This window comes from Dendropsophus ebraccatus, chromosome 8 (genome assembly GCF_027789765.1).
Source record: "Dendropsophus ebraccatus isolate aDenEbr1 chromosome 8, aDenEbr1.pat, whole genome shotgun sequence".
Taxonomy (NCBI): Eukaryota; Metazoa; Chordata; class Amphibia; order Anura; family Hylidae; genus Dendropsophus; species Dendropsophus ebraccatus.
In genome coordinates, this window is record NC_091461.1 from 91,891,148 (window position 1) to 91,911,309 (window position 20,162).

General features: G+C 43.6%; 1 protein-coding gene across 5 annotated transcripts in view; it reads right to left on the reverse strand.

The window, feature by feature from the left end:
- Nucleotides 1–7,070: 7,070 nt before the first annotated feature.
- The window catches only part of LOC138799574 (oocyte zinc finger protein XlCOF22-like), a 30,392-nt gene continuing 17,300 nt past the window's right edge, over nucleotides 7,071–20,162 (reverse strand). For 4 of the 5 annotated variants that reach the window (XM_069980950.1, XM_069980948.1, XM_069980949.1 and 1 more), the window contains 8 exons: nucleotides 13,127–13,241; nucleotides 12,870–13,007; nucleotides 12,540–12,663; nucleotides 11,648–11,742; nucleotides 11,448–11,553; nucleotides 11,210–11,295; nucleotides 10,941–11,064; nucleotides 7,071–9,443 (listed from right to left, as the gene is read on the reverse strand). In XM_069980950.1, the coding sequence (XP_069837051.1) occupies nucleotides 8,257–9,443; nucleotides 10,941–11,064; nucleotides 11,210–11,295; nucleotides 11,448–11,553; nucleotides 11,648–11,742; nucleotides 12,540–12,663; nucleotides 12,870–13,007; nucleotides 13,127–13,234 (1,968 nt within the window). In that variant the 5' untranslated portion in view covers nucleotides 13,235–13,241 and the 3' untranslated portion in view covers nucleotides 7,071–8,256. Of the gene's footprint in view, nucleotides 9,444–10,940; nucleotides 11,065–11,209; nucleotides 11,296–11,447; nucleotides 11,554–11,647; nucleotides 11,743–12,539; nucleotides 12,664–12,869; nucleotides 13,008–13,126; nucleotides 13,242–15,732; nucleotides 15,794–20,162 lie in introns of those variants that run through there. The other variant, XM_069980951.1, reaches the window with a different exon arrangement.

The window sequence follows — 20,162 nt, forward strand, 5'->3', positions numbered from 1 at the left end:
AAAAAAAAAGACAAATTTGGTCAGCTCTCCTAGAACACCATTCACACTAGGCAGGAGCATGTTGCTATGGCTGAAATTGCAAACACACAAAAGCACAGAAAAATGCAACAGCTCACCGCAATGGCAAGATACAGACCCAGTACAGACATGAAAATAGTCAAAAGCATCGCCATGCGGATGCAGAGTAAGCCTCCAAAGGGAAGGAGCGCCAATTGGCTTTACAATTTTTTTACACTATAATGTTGGTCTATCCTTGATTTTTTCATTTTCACAAGAGGGTTAAAAAATAAAAAAAAACACAGAATATGTGTAGAGCAATTTCCCCTAAATACCCCACATGTGGACATAAACCGCCATGTGGGTGCAGGGCAAGCCTCCGAAGGGAAGGAGCGTTTGGATTTTGGAGGCTGGATTTGGCTAGAATGGATTATGAACACCATGTCACATTTACAGAGCCCTCGTGCTGCCAAAAAAACGGAAACCCCCACAAGTGACCCTATTCTGGAAACTACACCCCTCAAGAAATCTAACAAGGGGTGCAATGAGGATATGGACCCCTTGATGACAGGCACATTTGTGCCGAGAAAGTGAAAAAATGAAATTTTTCACCTTCACCTCACATTGTTCCCCTTTAGTGCCCGTCACCAGTGCGGTCCACTTGCTCACTGCACCCCTTGTTAGATTTCTTGAGGGGTGTAGTTTCCAGAATGGGGTCACTTGTGGGGGGTTTCCAGTGTTTTGGCAGCACGAGGGCTCTATAAATGTGACATGTCTCTTGAAATCCAGCTTCCAAAAGCCAATTGGCGCTCCTTCCCTTTGGAGGCTCGTCCTTCGCCCGCTTGGCACTTTATGTCCACTTGTGGGGTATTTCCGTACTCGGGAGAAACTGTGCTACACGCTTTTTGGGTTGTTATTCATTTTATCCCTTTGTGAAAATGAAAAACTGAAGGCTAGAACGTTTTAGTGTAAAAAAATTGTTTTTCTTTTTTCACGACACATTGTTCTGAAAATCTGTGAAACATCTGTGGGGTCCAAATGCTCACCGCACCGCCTGTTACATTCCTCGAGGGGTGTAGTTTTCTAAATGGTGTCTCTTTAGGGGTGTTTTTTATGTTTTGGCACCCCAGAGCCTCTGCCAACCTGAAGTGGGACAGTAAAAAATGACCAAATATAACGGAGGCGTTGAAATTCACTAGGCGCTCCTTTATAACGGAGGCTTGTGGTTGCAATAGGGCCACATATGGGGTATTACTATAAACTGCAGAAATGGGGCAATAATTATTGGGGTGCATTTCTCTGGTAATAGGTTATAATTATGAAAGATATTTGATTACAATAAAATCTCTGCACAGAAAATTTAAATTTTCTAATTTCTTACACACTTAGCTTTTATTTCTGTGACTCACCTAAAGGGTTAAAAAAAACTTTCTGGATGTGCTTTTGCAGAGTGTGGGGGGTGCAGTTTCTGAAATAGGGTGCTTTGTGGGGCTAACATACAGTCCTCTCAAATACACTTTAAGGCTATGTTCACACTGCGCATGAGTCCGGCCGCATTTCATACGCCGCCGTACATGTGTGGCTGAAACTACAGGCATGGGAAAAATCAACATGCGGGCAAATTGCGAACATAGGGGCGAACCGCGAACATACGCCCGTAGTACAGTTATGCTTCCCTAGCTTGTTTCGAAGCGATCTGAAACAGGTCATTTACTTGGAAATCTTCGCCCAGCCGAATAAAACACACAGAACCTTTTGGATCGAAAAATCAAGTTCATTTTGGCTGAAATAAGTACTTCGTATGGGACCGCATGGAAATCCAAGGCCGTGAGTTGGAACATTTCCGTCCTCAAACAATGGTCTTGTTCATTTTTCACGGCGCGGCATACGATCCGGCCGTAAGTTCATACGTAGTGTGCATTGTGCGGGCGTATATCGTATACTTTCAAGCGAATGCATCAACCTCAAAACTACATGCGTATATTCGCGGTTTGCACTACGGCCGGAAAGATACGTAGTGTGAACATAGCCTAAGGGTACAAACACACACACCATATATGCAGCAGATCTGCAGCAGATTTGATGCTGTATTGTTATTTAGATCTAATCTGCTGCGTATTTGCTGCGTATCGCAGCAGTAAATACGCTGCGTATACGTGTGTGTGTTTGTACCCTAAACCTGAACAGGTCCCTAAAAATAAATCTAATTTTGAAATTTTACTGAAAATTTGCTGCTAATTTTTTAAGCTTCCTATTGTCTAAAAAAAAATGAAAGATCGTTTAATAAATGCCGCCAACATAAAGTAGACATGTTGCTAATGCTATTTAATATATAATTTATGTGGCATAACCATTTTGTGTATAAGCAGAAAAGTTTCAAAATTGGAAAAATGCAATTTTTCACGTTATTTTGGATTTTTTTCATAAAGATTTGTTATAAGTATCGACTCCAATTTACCAGAAATGTGAAGTATCATGTCACGAGAAAACAATCTCAGAATCAGCCGGCTAGGTAAAAGTACTCCCAAGTTATTAAAGGGGTAGTGCGGCGCTAAACAATTATTCACTAAATAACACACATTACAAAGTTATACAACTTTGTAATGCATGTTATTTTAGTGAATGCCCCCCCCACGCTAGACCCGGTGTAGTGTAGTGCTCTATACTCACCTGATTCGTGTTGACCCCCGTCCGCCATCTTGGGACAATGATGTCATCTTCGGGCGGGCGGCCGAACCGCTCCGACCATCCCTCATGCCGGCTCCCCTCTGCCGCATCATCAGCTGCTTAGCTGCGATTGGCTGAGCATAACTGTGCTCAGCCAATCGCGGCTGAGCAGCTGATGATGCCGCAGAGGGGGGGGCCAGCATGAAGGAGGGCTGGTGCGGTCTGGCCGGCCTCCCAAAGATGACATCATTGTCCCAAGATGGTGGACGGGGGTCGTTACGAATCAGGTGAGTACAGAGCACTACACTACACCGAATCTAGCGTGTGTGTGTGGGGGGGGCATTCACTATCATAACATGCATTACAAAGTTGTATAACTTTTGTAATGTGTGTTATTAGTGAATAATTGTTTAGCCCCGCACTACCCCTTTAATGACCTCTTTAAGTGACACAGGTCTTATTCATAAAATTTGCCTCGGTCCTAAAAAGGAGAAGTCTGGCAAAAATTTTTATTAAAGTATTGTATTGCCCCCCAAAAATTATACAAATCCCCAGTATGCACTAATTACGGGAAATGCTTACAAAGTGCTTTTTCCCTGCACTTACTACTGCATCAAGGCTTCACTTCCTGGATAAAATGGTGAGGTCACTTCCTGGTAACATGGTGATGTCACGACCCGGAAAGTGGGGGAAGGGGGCCAGACCGGGTATTTAACTACATTACAAAGTTATATAACTTTGTAATGTGTGTTAAATAAGCCAAAAATTTTTTTCGTGGGAGTTGTCCTTTAAAGTACCCCAAGTCCGGGGGATGCGACAGGGGTGTCCGATCTCTCCGTTGTTATTTGCGCTGGCGATAGAACCCTTGGCGTCCCTGTTGCGCTCGCACCCTGGAGTGGCTGGCTTTAGGAGGGGGTCGAGGGAGGATAAACTGGCGTTATACGCCGACGATTTATTACTTTATCTCAGTGACTCCTCCTCCCTTTCTACGGCCATGTCCATAATAAATGAGTTTGGGACCTACTCGGGTCTTACTATAAACTGGGACAAATCAGTTATTATGCCTATAGACTCAGAGGGTGGTTTGCAGCTGGACCCTACCATTCCGCTGAAAAGTGTTAACTCCTTCAAATACCTAGGCGTTTTTGTCTCTAGAGATGTTCGAGCTTATGAGCAGTTTAATATGGCACCCCTGATTTGTAAATTTCAGCAGAAGTTAGCTGTCTGGCGCAAATTATCTTTGTCAGTGGTGGGCAGGGCAAATCTGGTTAAGATGATTTGGATGCCACAATTATTATATATTCTGCACAACTCTCCTGTGTGGCTTCCTTCTCGTATCTTCCATAAGATTCATGCTCTCTTCCGTGCATTGATATGGGGCTCACAGCATCCACGTATTAAATTAGAAACGCTACAGAGACCTAAGGATGATGGAGGCCTGGCGGTCCCCAATGCAGCCATGTATTTCCTGGCAGCCCAGCTGCAACACCTAAAGGGGTGGGATGTAGATGATGGTGGGGACCAGAACAAGACTCTGATTGGACATCATTTACGGACTGACCATTTGTTTGAATGGAGGCTAAAAAGGTAGTAATCCTCACCCCACAAGTGCCGGCGTTGCTACTCCTTCATAAGGTGTGGTGGAAAATTAGGGACCTATATGGCATCACGGGATACACACCTTCCACATCTATCTGGGACACCCCATGGTTAGGGGATCTCTATTTCCTGGAGGGATTTTCCACCTGGAGAGACGTGGGACTCCGGAAAGTAATGCAGTTATATGACGGCAGTCAGTTGAAAAGTTTTGATCAGTTACGGAGTCAATATGTTCTCTCTCATACGCAATTTTACCAGTACCTGCAATTGCGTCATGCATGTGAAGCGGAGGGGGAGTTGCTGGGGTCGGGGGTGCAATGTCTGCCACCCATGAATATTGTGGGAGACTCTGAATCTACCAAGGGACTTATTTCATGTCTTTATAGACACATTGTTTCTAAATACTTAGACAGGCTCCCCCTCATGTTGAGGGAAAAATGGGAGGCAGATATTGGTCCCATAGAGGAAGGTCAATGGAAGGAGATACTAGAGATGACACCCAAACTATCCCTGGGTGAGCAGCACCGTCTCTCGCACTTATACTTATTACACCGAGTGTACCGCACACCACAATTCCTTTTCCGTATCCATGTCAGGGATACACCCATGTGTCCTCGATGCCACGTTCATGAAGGAGACCTCCTACATATGTTCTGGCGTTGTCCCAAGCTGTTCCGCTACTGGGGGGGGGTGAAGTCGGCCATACATAAAGCCTATGCGGTGGAACTGCAGCAATCTCCTCTGGTCTACATACTGGGGTATGTAGATGACTTGGCAGTAAACGTGGTGGAGCAGACTGCAGTTGCGCGCATTTTGTTTATGGCACGTAAACTAATTGCACAGCATTGGCTGGACAAGGCCCCTCCTACTGTGTCAGAGTTTGTGGCTAAGGTAAACTGGTTAATCGGTACAGAAAGGTATGCACACGAAAAGAGAAAAGCTACTAAGAAATTTGAAAAGTTGTGGGGAAGGTGGATGGCTGCTCCTGATCTCGCCCCCCCGGGTTCCCGCACATAGGTTGAGCTAAGATGCACATAAGTTCGTAGAATGCTCTGTCTTTTCACTTTTGTGTTACTCTCATCTACTGCCAGTGGACATGCGACACGTGTGGGCTTGTTGGTCTACTAGATCCTTTCTTTTTCCCCCTTTTTTTTTTTGTATTCTGGGTTGATTGCTCATGAACACTCATGCTGTAAAAGTACTGTTGTGAACTATGGACTCTTGCACCTTCTATATAGTTATATATTTTTATGGTTTGTGGAGTTGGGGGAATATTGGGGGGGGGGGGGGGGGAGGGTGTTGGGGAGGGGTGGGGGGGTTAGGGTGGAAGGGGGGGGGAGGGTATGCCCTCCTGGGGAACTATGTTTATTTTGGGAGAAAACTTGTATTTGGAAAATGCTTAATAAAAATAACTTTGATTAAAAAGTACCCCAAGTCATCCACTCACGTTTATTATAACTAGAGATGAGCGAACCGGGTTCGGGTTCGAGTCGGTATTTGTTTGGTATTTGATTAGTTGGGGCTGCTGAACTTGGATAAAGCTCTAAGGTTGTCTGGAAAACATGGATGCAGCCAATGACTATATCCATGATTTCCACATAGCCTTAGGGCTTTATCCAACTTCAGCAGCCACCGCTAATCCAATGCCGAAAGTTCGGGTTCGGATCGACTCGAGCATGCTCCAGGTTCGCTCATCTCTAATTATAACCCAAAGGCTCGAATATGAAAATAAATTGGTCAGACCACCTGTTAGTTTTAGATACCAGGTTGGCAGACAATGTAATGTTGCTTTATTTTGATAAACAACAGAATTTTTTATAAGATTATTCAAAAACAAAAGTGATTTGCTCCCTGTTAGGCTACGTTCACACAGAGCAAAAGGAGCGGATTACGCAAGGAAATATTTCCGCCTGAAATCAACTGACACTGAATTCCGAGCAGAATATAAGCAGAATGCAAGCAGAATCCCTGCGTATTCTGCTAGGAAAGTGTTCAGCTCGTAATCAGCTCTTGACAAATTCAGCGCGGAATACTCGAGGAATCCGCGCTGAATCCGCATGCATTCAGCGCTGAAATTCAGCGAGTATTTGGTGAGTAAACTAGACTATACCAGAACATATACTAGAATCCTCCTCCCCCCCCCTTTTCCCCATTTCCGCGCTGATTCAGCGAGTAATTTCCGCTTGTATTCCGCTTGTATTCCGCGCTGAATCCGCGCTGAATCCGCGCTGAAACAGAAAATCAGAGCCCCATTGATTTGTATAGGCTTCCGCTAGCGGAAGAATGAACATGTTCATTCTTCTGGCGGAAAGCGGATTAGTTCAGTGCGGAAATTCCACTGTGTGAACTGCAGAGCAGAATTTCCATTCAACACAATGGAAATTAGCTCTGCACCTATTTTAACGGCTGAAATTTCAGCGCTGATTCAGCGCAGAAATTCAGCTGCTTTTGCTCAGTGGGAACGAGCCCTTAGGGGGGTTCATTCTTCCGCTAGCGGAAGCCTATAAAAATCAATGGGGCTCTGATTTTCTGTTTCAGCGCGGAATACAAGCGTGATACAAGCGGAAATTACTCGCTGAATCAGCGCGGAAATGGGGAAAAGGGGGGGGAGGAGGATTCTAGTATATGTTCTGGTATAGTCTAGTTTACTCACCAAATACTCGCTGAATTTCAGCGCTGAATGCATGCGGATTCAGCGCGGATTCCTCGAGTATTCCGCGCTGAATTTGTCAAGAGCTGATTACGAGCTGAACACTTTCCTAGCAGAATACGCAGGGATTCTGCTTACATTCTGCTTATATTCTGCTCGGAATTCAGCGTCAGTTGATTTCAGGCGGAAATATTTCCTTGCGTAATCCGCTCCTTTTGCTCTGTGTGAACGTAGCCTTAGTTAATATTTACACCCTGTTCCTTGTCAAACAAACCAACAAGCACTATAGGTCAATGTGGCTACAAAAGCTTTTAGAATGTTTTTAACCAAATGGGTGAAAAAAAATCTCTGTATGCCCATTCCCATTATTTTTTTGGGGGCTACACTGTCAGTATTTTGATGTATATTCTGGCACATTCATAGATTTTAAATGGTCACTGCCATTTCTAACAACTTCCTTCGATATGATAGTCTATGTGATTTCTAACATATTTGTAAATCACTTCAATTACCAAAAATGAGTAATTTACCCAGAAAAAAGCTCTAAAGTCTTCGGCAATAGATGTCTATTCCAACTCTATCAGCAGAGAGACCAAGAACATGTATGTGCAAATCTGTGTGAATGCAATCTAAACCTGCCTGCTGCTTCCAGAGGGTCCATGCTGTGATTGAATGTCTTGTAAATCAAGATATCTCTATGTGCACAGTGCTGCCCCTGAATATGATCCCCTCTCTCCTCCATAGATCATAATTATTATCTGAAGTCCACTGCTCTGACAGGACCCCTTTTGTGATGAACCCCCTTTATTGCTGTGAACCATTCCACTGTTTGTTTCCTTTCCACTCATATAACCCCAGCCCACACACATGCCATCTATAATATTGTACAGTAAATCATCCCTTTGCATAGTGCACTCAGTTTAGCACTGTCACTATGTCATGAAATAGCAGGGAGAAGGCTTGGAAGTAGGTGCTGTCCTGTCATTGGACAGATAAGTAAGGCAAAGGGAGTGCAGGTGTGAGTACTGCTGGCAAACTCAGGTCTGGTCTTGCCTACTGAAATGGAGGAAAAAAAAAAAATAGGTGTGCATTATGGAAGGGATTCTCAATACCAGTAGTAACAGCCTCAAAATCACACTCGGAAGTTATAATGTAGCAAAACCATTAAAGTGGGGATAGTGGAACAATGTATTCTGGAATACAAACCTAACAGTGGAATAGAAAACGTTCTTCATTTTCCACGGACTGCACAGAACCAGGCAATAAATACATTTAAAAATTCTGAGATAATTAGGTAAAACATTTGTTACAGTCTGAACAATAAATCGGCTTTGCTTATTATATTAAAACATTTCACTTAGTCCGGATATGAAAATGTCTTTTTTAGAGTGAGTTCTCTGATGTACAATAAGATACGATTTTCTGGTAAAACATTTCCCACACTCTGTACATGAAAATGGCTTCTGTCCTGTGTGAGTTCTCTGATGGTTAACTAGATCAGACTTGTGCCTAAAACATTTGTCACATTCTGGACAAGAAAACGGTCTCTCCCCAGTGTGAATTCTCTCATGCTCAATAAGGTGCCATTTCCTAGTAAAACATTTACCACACTCTGTACAAGAAAATGACTTTTCCACAACGTGAGTCTTCTGATGTTTAACAAGATAGGCCTTTTGGCTAAAACATTTTCCACATTCCGGGCATGAAAATGGTGATTCCCCACTGTGAGTAATCTGATGTACAATAAGATGTTTTTTCCTAGTAAAACATTTTCCACACTCCGAACATGAAAATGGCTTTTTTCCTGAGTGAGTTCTCAGATGTTCAACAAGAGTTGCTTTCATAGTGAAACATTTTCCACAGTCTGAACAAGAAAATGGCTTCACCCCTGTATGAGTTCTCTGATGTTTATAAAGATGTGACTTCTGGGTAAAGCATTTCCCACATTCTGAACATGAAAAAGGTTTCTCTCCTGTATGAATTCTCAGATGTTTAACAAGACTTGATTTCTGAATGAAACGCTTCTCACATTCAGAACATGAAAATGGTTTCTCCCCTGTGTGAGATCTTTGATGTACCAGAAGATCTGATTTCTGGCAAAAACATTTCTCACATTCTGTACAAGGAAATGGCTTTTCTCCTTTGTGCCTTCTTTGATGTTTAAAAAGTTGCGATTTCTGAAGAAAACATTTTCCACATTCCGGACATGAAAATGGATTCTCCTCTCTGTGAATACTTTCATGCTTAGCAAGATTAGTTTTCCTTTTAAATAGTTTGCCACATTCAGAACATGGAAATATTTTGACCCCCATCTCTCCTTTTCTTTTTTTAACAATCTGTGATTGACCAGATGAAGATTCTCTGTGATAAGTGCGATCAGAAGATTTGTGTCCATTGTAAAGGACTGTGGGTACAGCTGTAATAAGAAGTGTTGAATGTCCTCCACAGTGATCTTCCATAATACTGTTATGTTTTTCTCCATAATCTGGAGATAAAGTGAGGCAACCCATAGCGTTTTTGGTGCAGTCATCTGTTTAAAATAGAAACGGATTTTACTTAAACATTTTTAAAGGTAATGTGTCACCAAAATTTTATTTTACTGATTCAAGTCAAATACAAAAAAATATATATATTTTTTTCTAATATGTTTGTTTCTGACTGCAATTTATTTTATTTCACTTTTTGAACATTGTTATGGAAGCTGCCATCTTGTCTGAGCTGTTTTTTTAACAGCATTTAGTGACATGCTTTACAGCAAGACTCATGAACATAGACAACAATAGACAGACTCTGTCCCCTGGAGATTAATGTGAAACATTACTGAGCGTGTTCTGTGACCTTTCAAGAGGTCATTTCACAGGGAGCTGCTGTTCTCCCCTCTATCTACTGGTGTCACATGTTGCTACAATGCTGTACAGATCAGTCTACAGCAGCCTCCTCTTATCACCACCGACACAACAGGAAGTCCCAGCTTAGTTTTAGCTCCAGTGATGAGAATGAAAACTGCAAGATTTCACGATTATTTTATAAGAGGAAAATTTTAAATTTGAAAAAAAGGTCCACTCCAAGAAATATATCTTAAAGTGTCACTGTCGTTATAACTTTCAAAATCTAAATTATCAGTAGATGTTATATAAAGCAAGTTTGCAATTTACATTCAGAAGGCAGTCATGTGACTGATAGACACTTTGGGAGAGATTTATTAAACATGGTGTAAAGTGAAACTGGCTCAGTTGTCCCTAGCAACCAATCAGATTCCACCTTTCATTTTCCAAAGACACTGTGAGGAATGAAAGGTGGAATCTGATATTTTTGCTAGGGGCAACTGAGCCAGTTTCACTTTACACCATGTTTAATAAATCTCCCCCATTGAGCTGTAACTCTATGTATTGACCGGAACTCCTGTGTTTAGTCTGTTCCTTCAACCAGCACAAGTCACAAATTCTGCCTTCAGGAGACTGAACCTGGATTTCTGGTAAGTTCAGCTTTATTTTTCAGCATGATAACAACAACAAAAAATAATGAATGTATATTGCAAAATTGCTTTAAATCAGCTGCTGATTTAGATTTTGAAAGTTATAACGACAGGTACACTTTAATGTTATACTGCCAGGTAACACTCAATGAGAGGATGTGGGATAGACGTCGAGAGTCTAAGGCTGCATTCCTGATGGATCACGGATGTGGAATGCGTGTACCGGAGTCCCCCCGCGCCCGGACAGCATCTGTAATTAGATGCTGGGAGCGGGGGAGACTGTATTCATAAGCGCCGCGCTGTAGTAACAGCACCGCGCGGCTGATTCATTACAGCGCGGCGCTTATGAATACAGTCTCCCCCGCTCCCAGCATCTAATTACAGATGCTGTCCGGGCGCGGGGGGACTCCGGTATATGCATTCCACGTCCGTGAGGAACGTGGGAATGCAGCCTAACAGAAAATAGTAGCTCCAGGATATCTCAGTAAGAAGATTCTTTTTTTTTTTTTTTTTGGGGGGGGGGGGGGGGGGGGGGGAGGGAGACGGACTCACCTGTACTGATATCTGTATGAATGTGCTCCTCTCTGTACAGTGGGGTTATACCCACATATGTCTTCTCTTCTTCTTCTTCTTCCTCTGCTATAACTTCATCTTTAATATCAGACAATTGTTTAATCTAATTCACCACATATAAAATAAACAATGTAGCGTTAATACAACAATTTAAGAACTTCAGGATGAACAATAAAACATATAAAACAACCAACTACCACAATGGCCAGCATTACATATACTTTATATGAGGTCTTAGTACCATCTACCTGAAAATCCGGATTTTCCCATAGATAATCCTGAGTATACAGTGGGCTGGGACACCTCTCAGGTGAATTTTTCTTACTATATACATCTGTAGAAGACACACATACAGGAGAATACATGAGATCAGAAGGTGCAGTAAACTTCACTGTGATCCTGTGTTGTGTCCAGTATTTGTTTTACACAGACGTGATATGTAAGAGTAATATGTGATATGCAGATTCCCTGTAATGGATCACTTACCGATGCTGCTATCTGTAGGATCGCTCTCCTCTTTATACAGCTGGATTACATCAGGATCCATCTCTTCTCTTATAGTTTCTATTTTTATGTCACTCAGATTTTTTACCTATTTTACCACAATATGGAACAAACAATGTGCAATTAACAACTAGGTGGTAGACTATCTTGAGTCATATTCAGCAATTGGCGGTTCCATCTACCTGATGATCCTGTAGGACGTTCTGCTTTTCTTCTAGATAATCCACACAATATGGACTGGGAGATATCACAGGTGTTTTTTTCTCATTTGATTCCCCTGTAGAAGACAAACACATTACACATTATCAAACTGGTGTAGCTTTACACACAACACGGATTTCTCGCTGCGAAATTGCGGTATTGTCACCGTGCTGCAAGTATGTCAAACTCAGCGCCATTAACCCCCGGCGTTTGTCGGTGGTCAGCCCCGCAGGTAATGTATGCTCCGGGGCTGCGAGGGTTAATGGAGCTGAGTTTGACATACTCACAGTGGGATGACAAGTTTCCCTTAAAGGGGAAGTCGACAATTTTTTCTTTTAAATCAACTGATCTCAGAAAGTTATATAGATTTGTAATTTAGGTCTAAGATTTAAAAATCTCAAGCCTTCCAGTACTTATCTGCAGATGTATGTCCTGCAGGAAGTGGTGTCTTCATTCCAGTCTGACACAGTGCTTTCTGCTGCCACCTCTGTCCGTGACAGGAACTGTCCAGTGTAGTAGCAAATCCCCATAGAAAACCTCTGATGCTCTGGAAAGTTCCTGACACGGACAGAGGTGACAGCAGAAAGGACTGTGGCAGAATACACCACTTCCTGCAGGACATACAGCAGCTGCTAAGTACTGGAAGACATAGAAGTAAATGGCAAATCTATACAACTTTCTGAAACCAGTTGATTTGAAACAAAAATATCTTCGCTGGAGTACCCCTTTAATTCTGGAAGCGTTTATTCGATTTACATGGTGGTGTCATCTCATACTGTGTTTTGCTGAAATTTTTTTCCCATGATGTACCCACACCAAGTAAATATGTCACGAGATTTTTAAACTTTTGGGCTGTGAAAAGTCCTCACTTACCAGGTGATATGAGAGTCAGGTCATTCTCCATTATAATGTTCTCATATTGATCTTTGTGTCCTTCTATATACTCCCACTCCTCCATGGAGAAATAGACAGTGACATCCTGACACCTTATAGGAACCTGATACATATAATGATACAGTATAAACTCAATTGCAAATTGCAACGACGGCCATGATTAATAAAAAAGATATGTTGTGCAAACATAGCCTAAGAGTGTCTGGAGGGGACACAGGAGCCAGGCCCACTACGTACCCCGGATTCAGCAGCAGAGAGTGGCCACTAATAGCCCGCACTGAAAGCCCCAGCATCCCCAGCAGCGCTCACCTCTTTAGTCAGCAGCTCAGTGATCTTGTTGGTGAGATCCAGGATCTGACAGAAGTTTCTCTCATGTATCAGTGAGTTAGGTGGAGACAACGTGATCGGGACCTGCTTCTTGGTTATCTTTTTTACTACAATGTTACCCTGTGTATAGAGAAAGACACTGATTCACTTTATACATCCCATTCATCTTTCCAATCACATTCTTGCTTAATGGAGAGCTACAAGTCATGATACGTTATAGAATTCCCAGAATCCCTCACCTCTCCAGTCAGCAGGCAGATGATCTCCAGAGTGAGTTTTAATATTCTATCAGCTATCTGTTTTCTGTTCTTGTCCATTCTTAATAGGTCAGATTTATGTTCTAGCATGATGGACCTGAGAAGAAAGGGAACACATATCAATGCATGGAAGAACGTAAAGTATATCAGGTATACAGTCACACTAACTGGAAGGTAACTTCTCTAGTATACTGTAAACAAATACATTTATAATTACACCTGCTGTTATGTTCCTATAGCCCATGGGATGCTGGAAACGAGGGTCATTTTCTTAGGGCCCTATGACAGGGGAGCGATAAGCCGCCTGATTCGACCGATTATCTCTCTGTGTAATAGAGACAACGATCAGCCGATAAAAACATCATCGGCTGATCGTTTCTTTAGGCCCAGACCTAAGCTAAATGATTATTGCGCCGTGTAATAGGCCCAGTAAATAAGTTTACAATATTAATCGAGCCCTCACTGGCCATTGTAATAGGACCATTACCTTTATCCTCAGCAATGTTTTCTTTAAATATGTATTGTGTACGATACACACAATTTCAGTGATGGTGTAAAACAGAATTGAATACAAATAAGGCTATGGTCACTTGTAGTATGAGACCGGCCGTTCTGCGACCCAGCCGGGTCAGATCTGCAGTACCGGCCTGATGATCTTTAGCGACGCTGAGTTCTGATGCGGGCGCATCCGTGCATTCCCGCATCAGAATTCCCCACAGCACATAATGGAGCGTGCCGGAGCCGGAGCCGCTCACACCATTGTGTGAACTGACAGGGTTTTCTGCGGCCGCTATTCACTGAACAGCGGCCGCTATTCATTTTTCGAAGGTGCCGCTAGAGATCCCAGCCGGAGTGTATGCTATGTGTATACACTCAGTCCAGGATTCCTTCAGCCTGCAGCAATACAAAAGTACCGCAGAAATCGCGGCCGTTGTAACAACAGCAGTGATTTCTGCGGAACTTACGAAGTGTGAACATAGCCTAAATATGTATATTAATGTGTGTGAATATATATATATATATATATATATATATATATATATATATATATGCCCTTCTTAAGCCTCGAGTGCACATCTATTCTTGCGCCCCCGAAGAACTAATGTGTGTAAGAATGTGAGTAATGCCCCTACCATGTTGAAAAACTAGTGACTGCAACGATCAGCCGACATGAACGATGTCGGCTGATCGTTGCACTCTATTCCACGGGACGATTATCGTCCATAGCGGCCGATATCGGCCGAATACGGACGATAATTGTTCCATGGAATAGGGCCTTAAGAATGTGTGTAATTAGAGCCTCTCAAGAAGCTAGGCTGGGTGCTGTGTTTACATAGATTTATTAAGTTTCGTAACAGTAGTAGGTCAATAGTTGAAAACATTATATAAAAACAATAAAATAATTTAAAGGGTGATGTACATTGAGCCGATACTTTATAATAATCAATAGCTGGCTTGCAGGGCCCTTGCACAGCCAGAGTCCTGTATCAAACAAATAGTCTGTCCATAATGTGTAAATGTGTGAAGTACAGCTCCTTATTGTTATTTGTTACTGTCTTGTTGCTGTTGTTTAGTTATTATCTGTAAATATTGTTAGCCGTTCATGTCCTGTGTAGTGGCCTCCGCTTTGGTTACATTAGTAACCCTATACTTGTATGTAGCAGTTTCTTCTGTAATCCGCTACTTTTGAGAATCGTCTCTTTCCTCAGTAGTTATCTAAAACTACTGAGGAAAGGGCGAGTATACCCCAGAAACACGTCTGGTATGATGATATCAGAGCCGCATCATACTACATACATATAGATGCAGATACATAAAATACATAATAAATAACCCTCTATCAAACATACAATTTAGATATACACTCATACACACTATCAGGCTATGTTCACACTGCGTATGTTTCCGTCTGTCGTTCGTACGCCACCGTACATGTGGGGCTGAAACTACGGGCGTGGGAAAAATCGACATGCGGGCGGATGCGTACGAATCACGAACATACGCCCGTAGTACAGTTATGCTTCCCTAGCTTGTTTCGAAGCGATCTGAAACAGGTCATTTACTTGGAAATCTTCGCCCAGCCCAATAAAAAAACAGAACCTTTTAAATTGAAAAATCAAGTTCAATTTGGCTGAAATAAGTACTTTGTACGGGACCGCATGGAAATCCACGGCCGTGAGTTTCCGTCCTCAAACAATGGTCTTGTTCATTTTTCATGGCGCCGTATACGATCCGGCCGTAAGCTCATACGTAGTGTGCACTGTGCGGGCGTATATCGTATATACTTTCAAGCGAACTCATCAACCTCAAAACTATGTGCGTATATTCGCGGTTCGCACTACGGACAGAAACATACGCAGTGTGAACATAGCCTAAATATACAAAGCCATATTACATTTCTATACATAAAACACTAAGATTACTTACAACCATGTACTATGCATATATAGATATCTACTGTATAATACACACTGTATAGACAATTCTATATACAGCTATAAAAACACACTGTATATAATACCTGCTCCCTATACACATATTATACGCAATGATCTGTGGATATAACAATAAATACTGGTCACACATACCCTGATCACTAATCTACAGATGTTACATCCTAGTGGCTGCAGGACCTTTGGTGATGTCACAGTCATGTGATCAGTCAGTAACGGACCTTTGATGATGTCAATGTCATGTGATCAGTCATATTGCATACAGTATCTCATGTGATCAGACAGGGGAGGGGCAGGCACAGGGTATGGAACATCTATTTGTAACATGCAGCTGACAGAATAGAAGCAGGGGTAGGGAACCTTGGCTCTCCAGCTGTTGCAAAACTACAACTCCCATTATGCCTGGAAAGCCAAAGCTAAAGCTTTGGCTGTCCAGTCATGATGGGAGTTGTAGTCCGTTGTTTTGAGGTTCCCTATTATGAATGCAATGCAATGTAACTATGGCCGTTGAATGCACACTACGTATCAGATACCGGTAATACGCAAACGTAAAACTTATATCTGCCGAATTAAACTTGATTTTGATGTAAAAAATTTTCTGAGTAGTTTCTCGGGCTGGGCGCAGTATTTAAAGTAAATGACCCGTTTCAGCCCGCTTAAAAACATGCTAGGAAGCAAAATAAACCCCTTAACGACCGCGGGCGTATATTTACGTCCTGCGGTTGTTAAGGACGTTCAGAGCGGGGCCGCACGACGGCCGCGCTCTGAACCGTGGCGGTCCCGGGTGCCGCTTATAGGCCGGGACCGCAGATATTAGCGGGCACGGTCCGATCGCCGTGCCCGCTAATACAGTAATCGGATGCAGCTGTCAAAGCTGTCAGCTGTCCGATTACCGTTTGCAGCGTCATCCCTGGTGTCTAGTGGGGAGATCTCCTTTACTGAAGCCTGCCGGGGACCGCTCCAAGATGGCGCCGTCCCCGGCTCGGCACTCGTTTACTTCTGGCTGCAGCAGCCGGAAGTAAACGAGTGCCTATCTCATGGATCACTGCAGCATATCTATGCTGCAGAGATCTCTATGAGAGATCAAAGCACTTATACTAGAAGTCCCCTAGGGCGGCTTCTAGTATAAGTGTAAAAGTAAAAAAAAAAAGTGATGTTATTAATAAAAAGCCCCTCCCCTAATAAAAGTCTGAATCACCCCCCTTTTCCCAGGTTATTAATAAAAGTAAATAAATAAACATGTTTGGTATCGCCGTGTGCGTAATCGCCCGAACTATTAATTAATCACATTCCTGATCTCGCACGGTAAACGGCGTCAGCGCAAAAAAATCCCAAAGTGCAAAATTGCGCATTTTTGGTCGCATCAAATCCAGAAAAATGTTAATAAAAAGGGATCAAAAAGTCGTATATGCGCAATCAAGGTACCGATAGAAAGAACACATCATGGCGCAAAAAATGACACCTGACACAGACCCATAGACCAAAGGATAAAAGCGCTATAAGCCTGGGAACAGAGCGGTTTTAAAGGAACATATATTTGTAAACAATGGTTTTAATTTTTTACAGGCCATCACATAATATAAAAGTTATACATGTTACATATCGTTTTAATCACAACGACTTGTGGAACATATATAACAAGTCAGTTTTACCCCAGGGCGAACAAAGTAAAAACACATATCCACTAAATACACAAAATGTGTTTTTTTTTTCAATTTCACCACACATTGAATTTTTTCCTGCTTTTGCAGTGTACTTTATGCAAAAATTCAGCCTGTCTTTGCAAAGTACAATTAGTGGCGCAAAAAATAAGGGCTCATGTGGGTCTCTAGGTGAAAAAATGCAAGTGCTATGGCCTTTTAAGCACAAGGAGGAAAAAAAGAAAACGGAAAAATAAAAATTGCCCCGGTCCTTAACCCCTAGACGACCCAGGACGTAGAGTTACGTCATGGAAGTCTGTCCCCAGACGACCCTGGACGTAACTGTACGTCCTGGGTGTTTCTCCCGCTATGAAGCGCACTCCGGAGCGGAGCACGCTTCATAGGAGTGCAGTGTCCCAGAACATGCAGACTACTACTCCTATTATGGCCATTTCTATTTCTGTGTCAATGCCTGTTCTGGTAAGTGTTTGCACTGCAACTGCTGCTGGTTTTCCCCTAGTATTCTCTGGTAATGTGCATTCTCATGTGTATTGTCATGTATTCCTGTGTATTATTACAGTGTACAGTGGTATGCAAGGCTGTTGATCACGTGACCTGTAACCATGGTTCCTCCAATGGCCGACTAGCTCTGGCCAGGAGCAACCATGTGACCTCCCACTTCCTGCTGACAAGTCAGTTCAGCCCCTGCTTCCAAGCAAGGAGGTTGTGTGGTTCTATCCTCTCCCACAGAAGAGTGACTAAGTCTGCTGCTATATATCAGTCTTCGGCTGTATCTGCCTGCTCAAGTGACCGGAGTCTTCTCTCTCATCTGGGTGTCATTCCGTTATCTCTCCTCATCGCTGCAAGGATTCACAGCAAGTATTATTCTCAAGCTAATCCACCCAGCAACGCTATTCCTCTCATACTCCTACTCCCATCATCCTCACATTCTCACAGCCTATTATTCTCACAGTATTCTCACAGCCTATGCAGCACCACTCCTGCCTTATTTGTCAAAGCCTGCTATATACCCGGTTGCATCCGGACAGAACTGTTGCTACTAGTTACCTCATCTATAATAAAACCGCTGTTACTGAACCCTGGCATTGGTGTCCACTAACTGGTGCCCTGACTAAGTGCAGCGAAGAATCGCATGCCCATCATCACCCGCAGATTCCACAGACCGGCCCTACAGCTGTGCCGCCCTCAGGCCTATACCGTGACAAGTATAACCCCTGCAGCTGCCCCGGTCATTGCCCGCTCATAACACCAGCACTGCGGAAGTGGCCCCCAGGGGCCAGGGCATCGCATTTTTGGCGTCACGAACAGGATACAGACTGTGTTGTGCCAACTGTCAGTGTCCCCAGAACTGTACTGCTAATCCCCCCCAGAGACTTTGCCGATTACTATGGGGGTGATCGAAGTGTTTCGGGCCCTAAACTGTACACAAGATGGCCGCCGTCTTCTTCAATTTCTGGCTGCGCCATACCCCGGTGAGGAGGGGGTTAACAGCCATGCTGCCAAAGCGCGGGAATCGCCCGGCGCCATAGACTTTCCATTGACTGCTCCTGGTTGGCTGCCTGGGCCGGATGACGTCACTGTTGCTGGGCAGATTCTGGAACCTGATCCTCCAGCCTGGCACTCCTCCCCTTCCTGCTACAAGTTCCGGTCAGAGCGTGACAAGATGGCGGCTCCTGAGAAACGTTTGCCTGCAGCCGCAGCACCAGTGATGCCGGAGCTGCCGGGGAACAATCCTGCCTGCCTGCTAGCACCGCTCCCATCCTACAGCGACACCAGCTGGGGCGCTGCCCCGTCGGACGACAGAAGTCTTTGCCGGGCCTTCATCCCGGCCTCTGCTGATCAGACTGAGGGGACCATACCTGAGACCAGCATTCCTCCGGGACCCGGTCACTCCAGCCCCGCTGGTACTATTCCTATGCCCGCAGCTGCCACAGGGGTGCAGTTCCTCATCGGCTTCTCCCGTCTCTCCGGCTACAAGGAAGAGCCTCCAGACTCGCAGCTCACCCAGGCCGAGGAGGACTCCCCAGACGAGATGGACACTGCTCCAGTGTCCCCGGAGGGCACCCTGGATCCAGAGGAGGTCCAAAAGGCTGCCATTCTGCATGCCTGGCGTCACCAGCTCCAAGCCCTCTGGGAGCATCATCGGGCAGAGGTCATGGCCGCCAACGGGGAAGCCTCGGTTGCTATCTGGCAGCCGACTGATCCTCCACACCCCGGGCAAGAGTAAGCTTCTCTGGGAAGCTAGGCCGACATGGCCGTCCTAACTGTTCTCACTGTAACTGTTCATATGACTGTTTTGTTTCAGGTTCCTGCTATGCAACGTTTAAGGTTCGTGCCTGGTCCTCCTGACCAAGTTCCCTGTACTAACCAGCCATGAGCTGATGGACACTTACCATAACAAAAGGTTCTCTAGTGCCTGTCCCAGAGCCTTTTACATGGACGATGTTCTAATTGCCTAAAAGAGACTCTACCTAACAGAGACACTTAACCCATTCCTTCCTAATGCACTTTCCTGTGATTGTGTGTTCCACACAGGGAATTATTGCACTTATTTCATTATTGCACTTATTGTACTATTGTATTCCAGTGTTATCGAAGTCTTTGTATTTCCTCCTCTGAGTAAGCACAAGGTTACATAGATTGCCTCAGAGTAGAGCGCCTCTTTTGTAAAACAGTATATTTTCCAGTGTCTAAGTCAGATAGCTCCTCCTCTGAGTAAGAGAAGTCAGTATATATATATACCTCAGAGAAAGTCCAGTTTATGTAGGAGTGTATTTTCTCATCCAGTCTCATTATTGTGTATTATTATCGTATCTATAGCTGGAAAGATTTAGTTGAGCCAGTTTGTATGCAGATTTTTCTCAGATTTTCATTCAGATTTCTCTCAGGTTTCATTCAGATTCA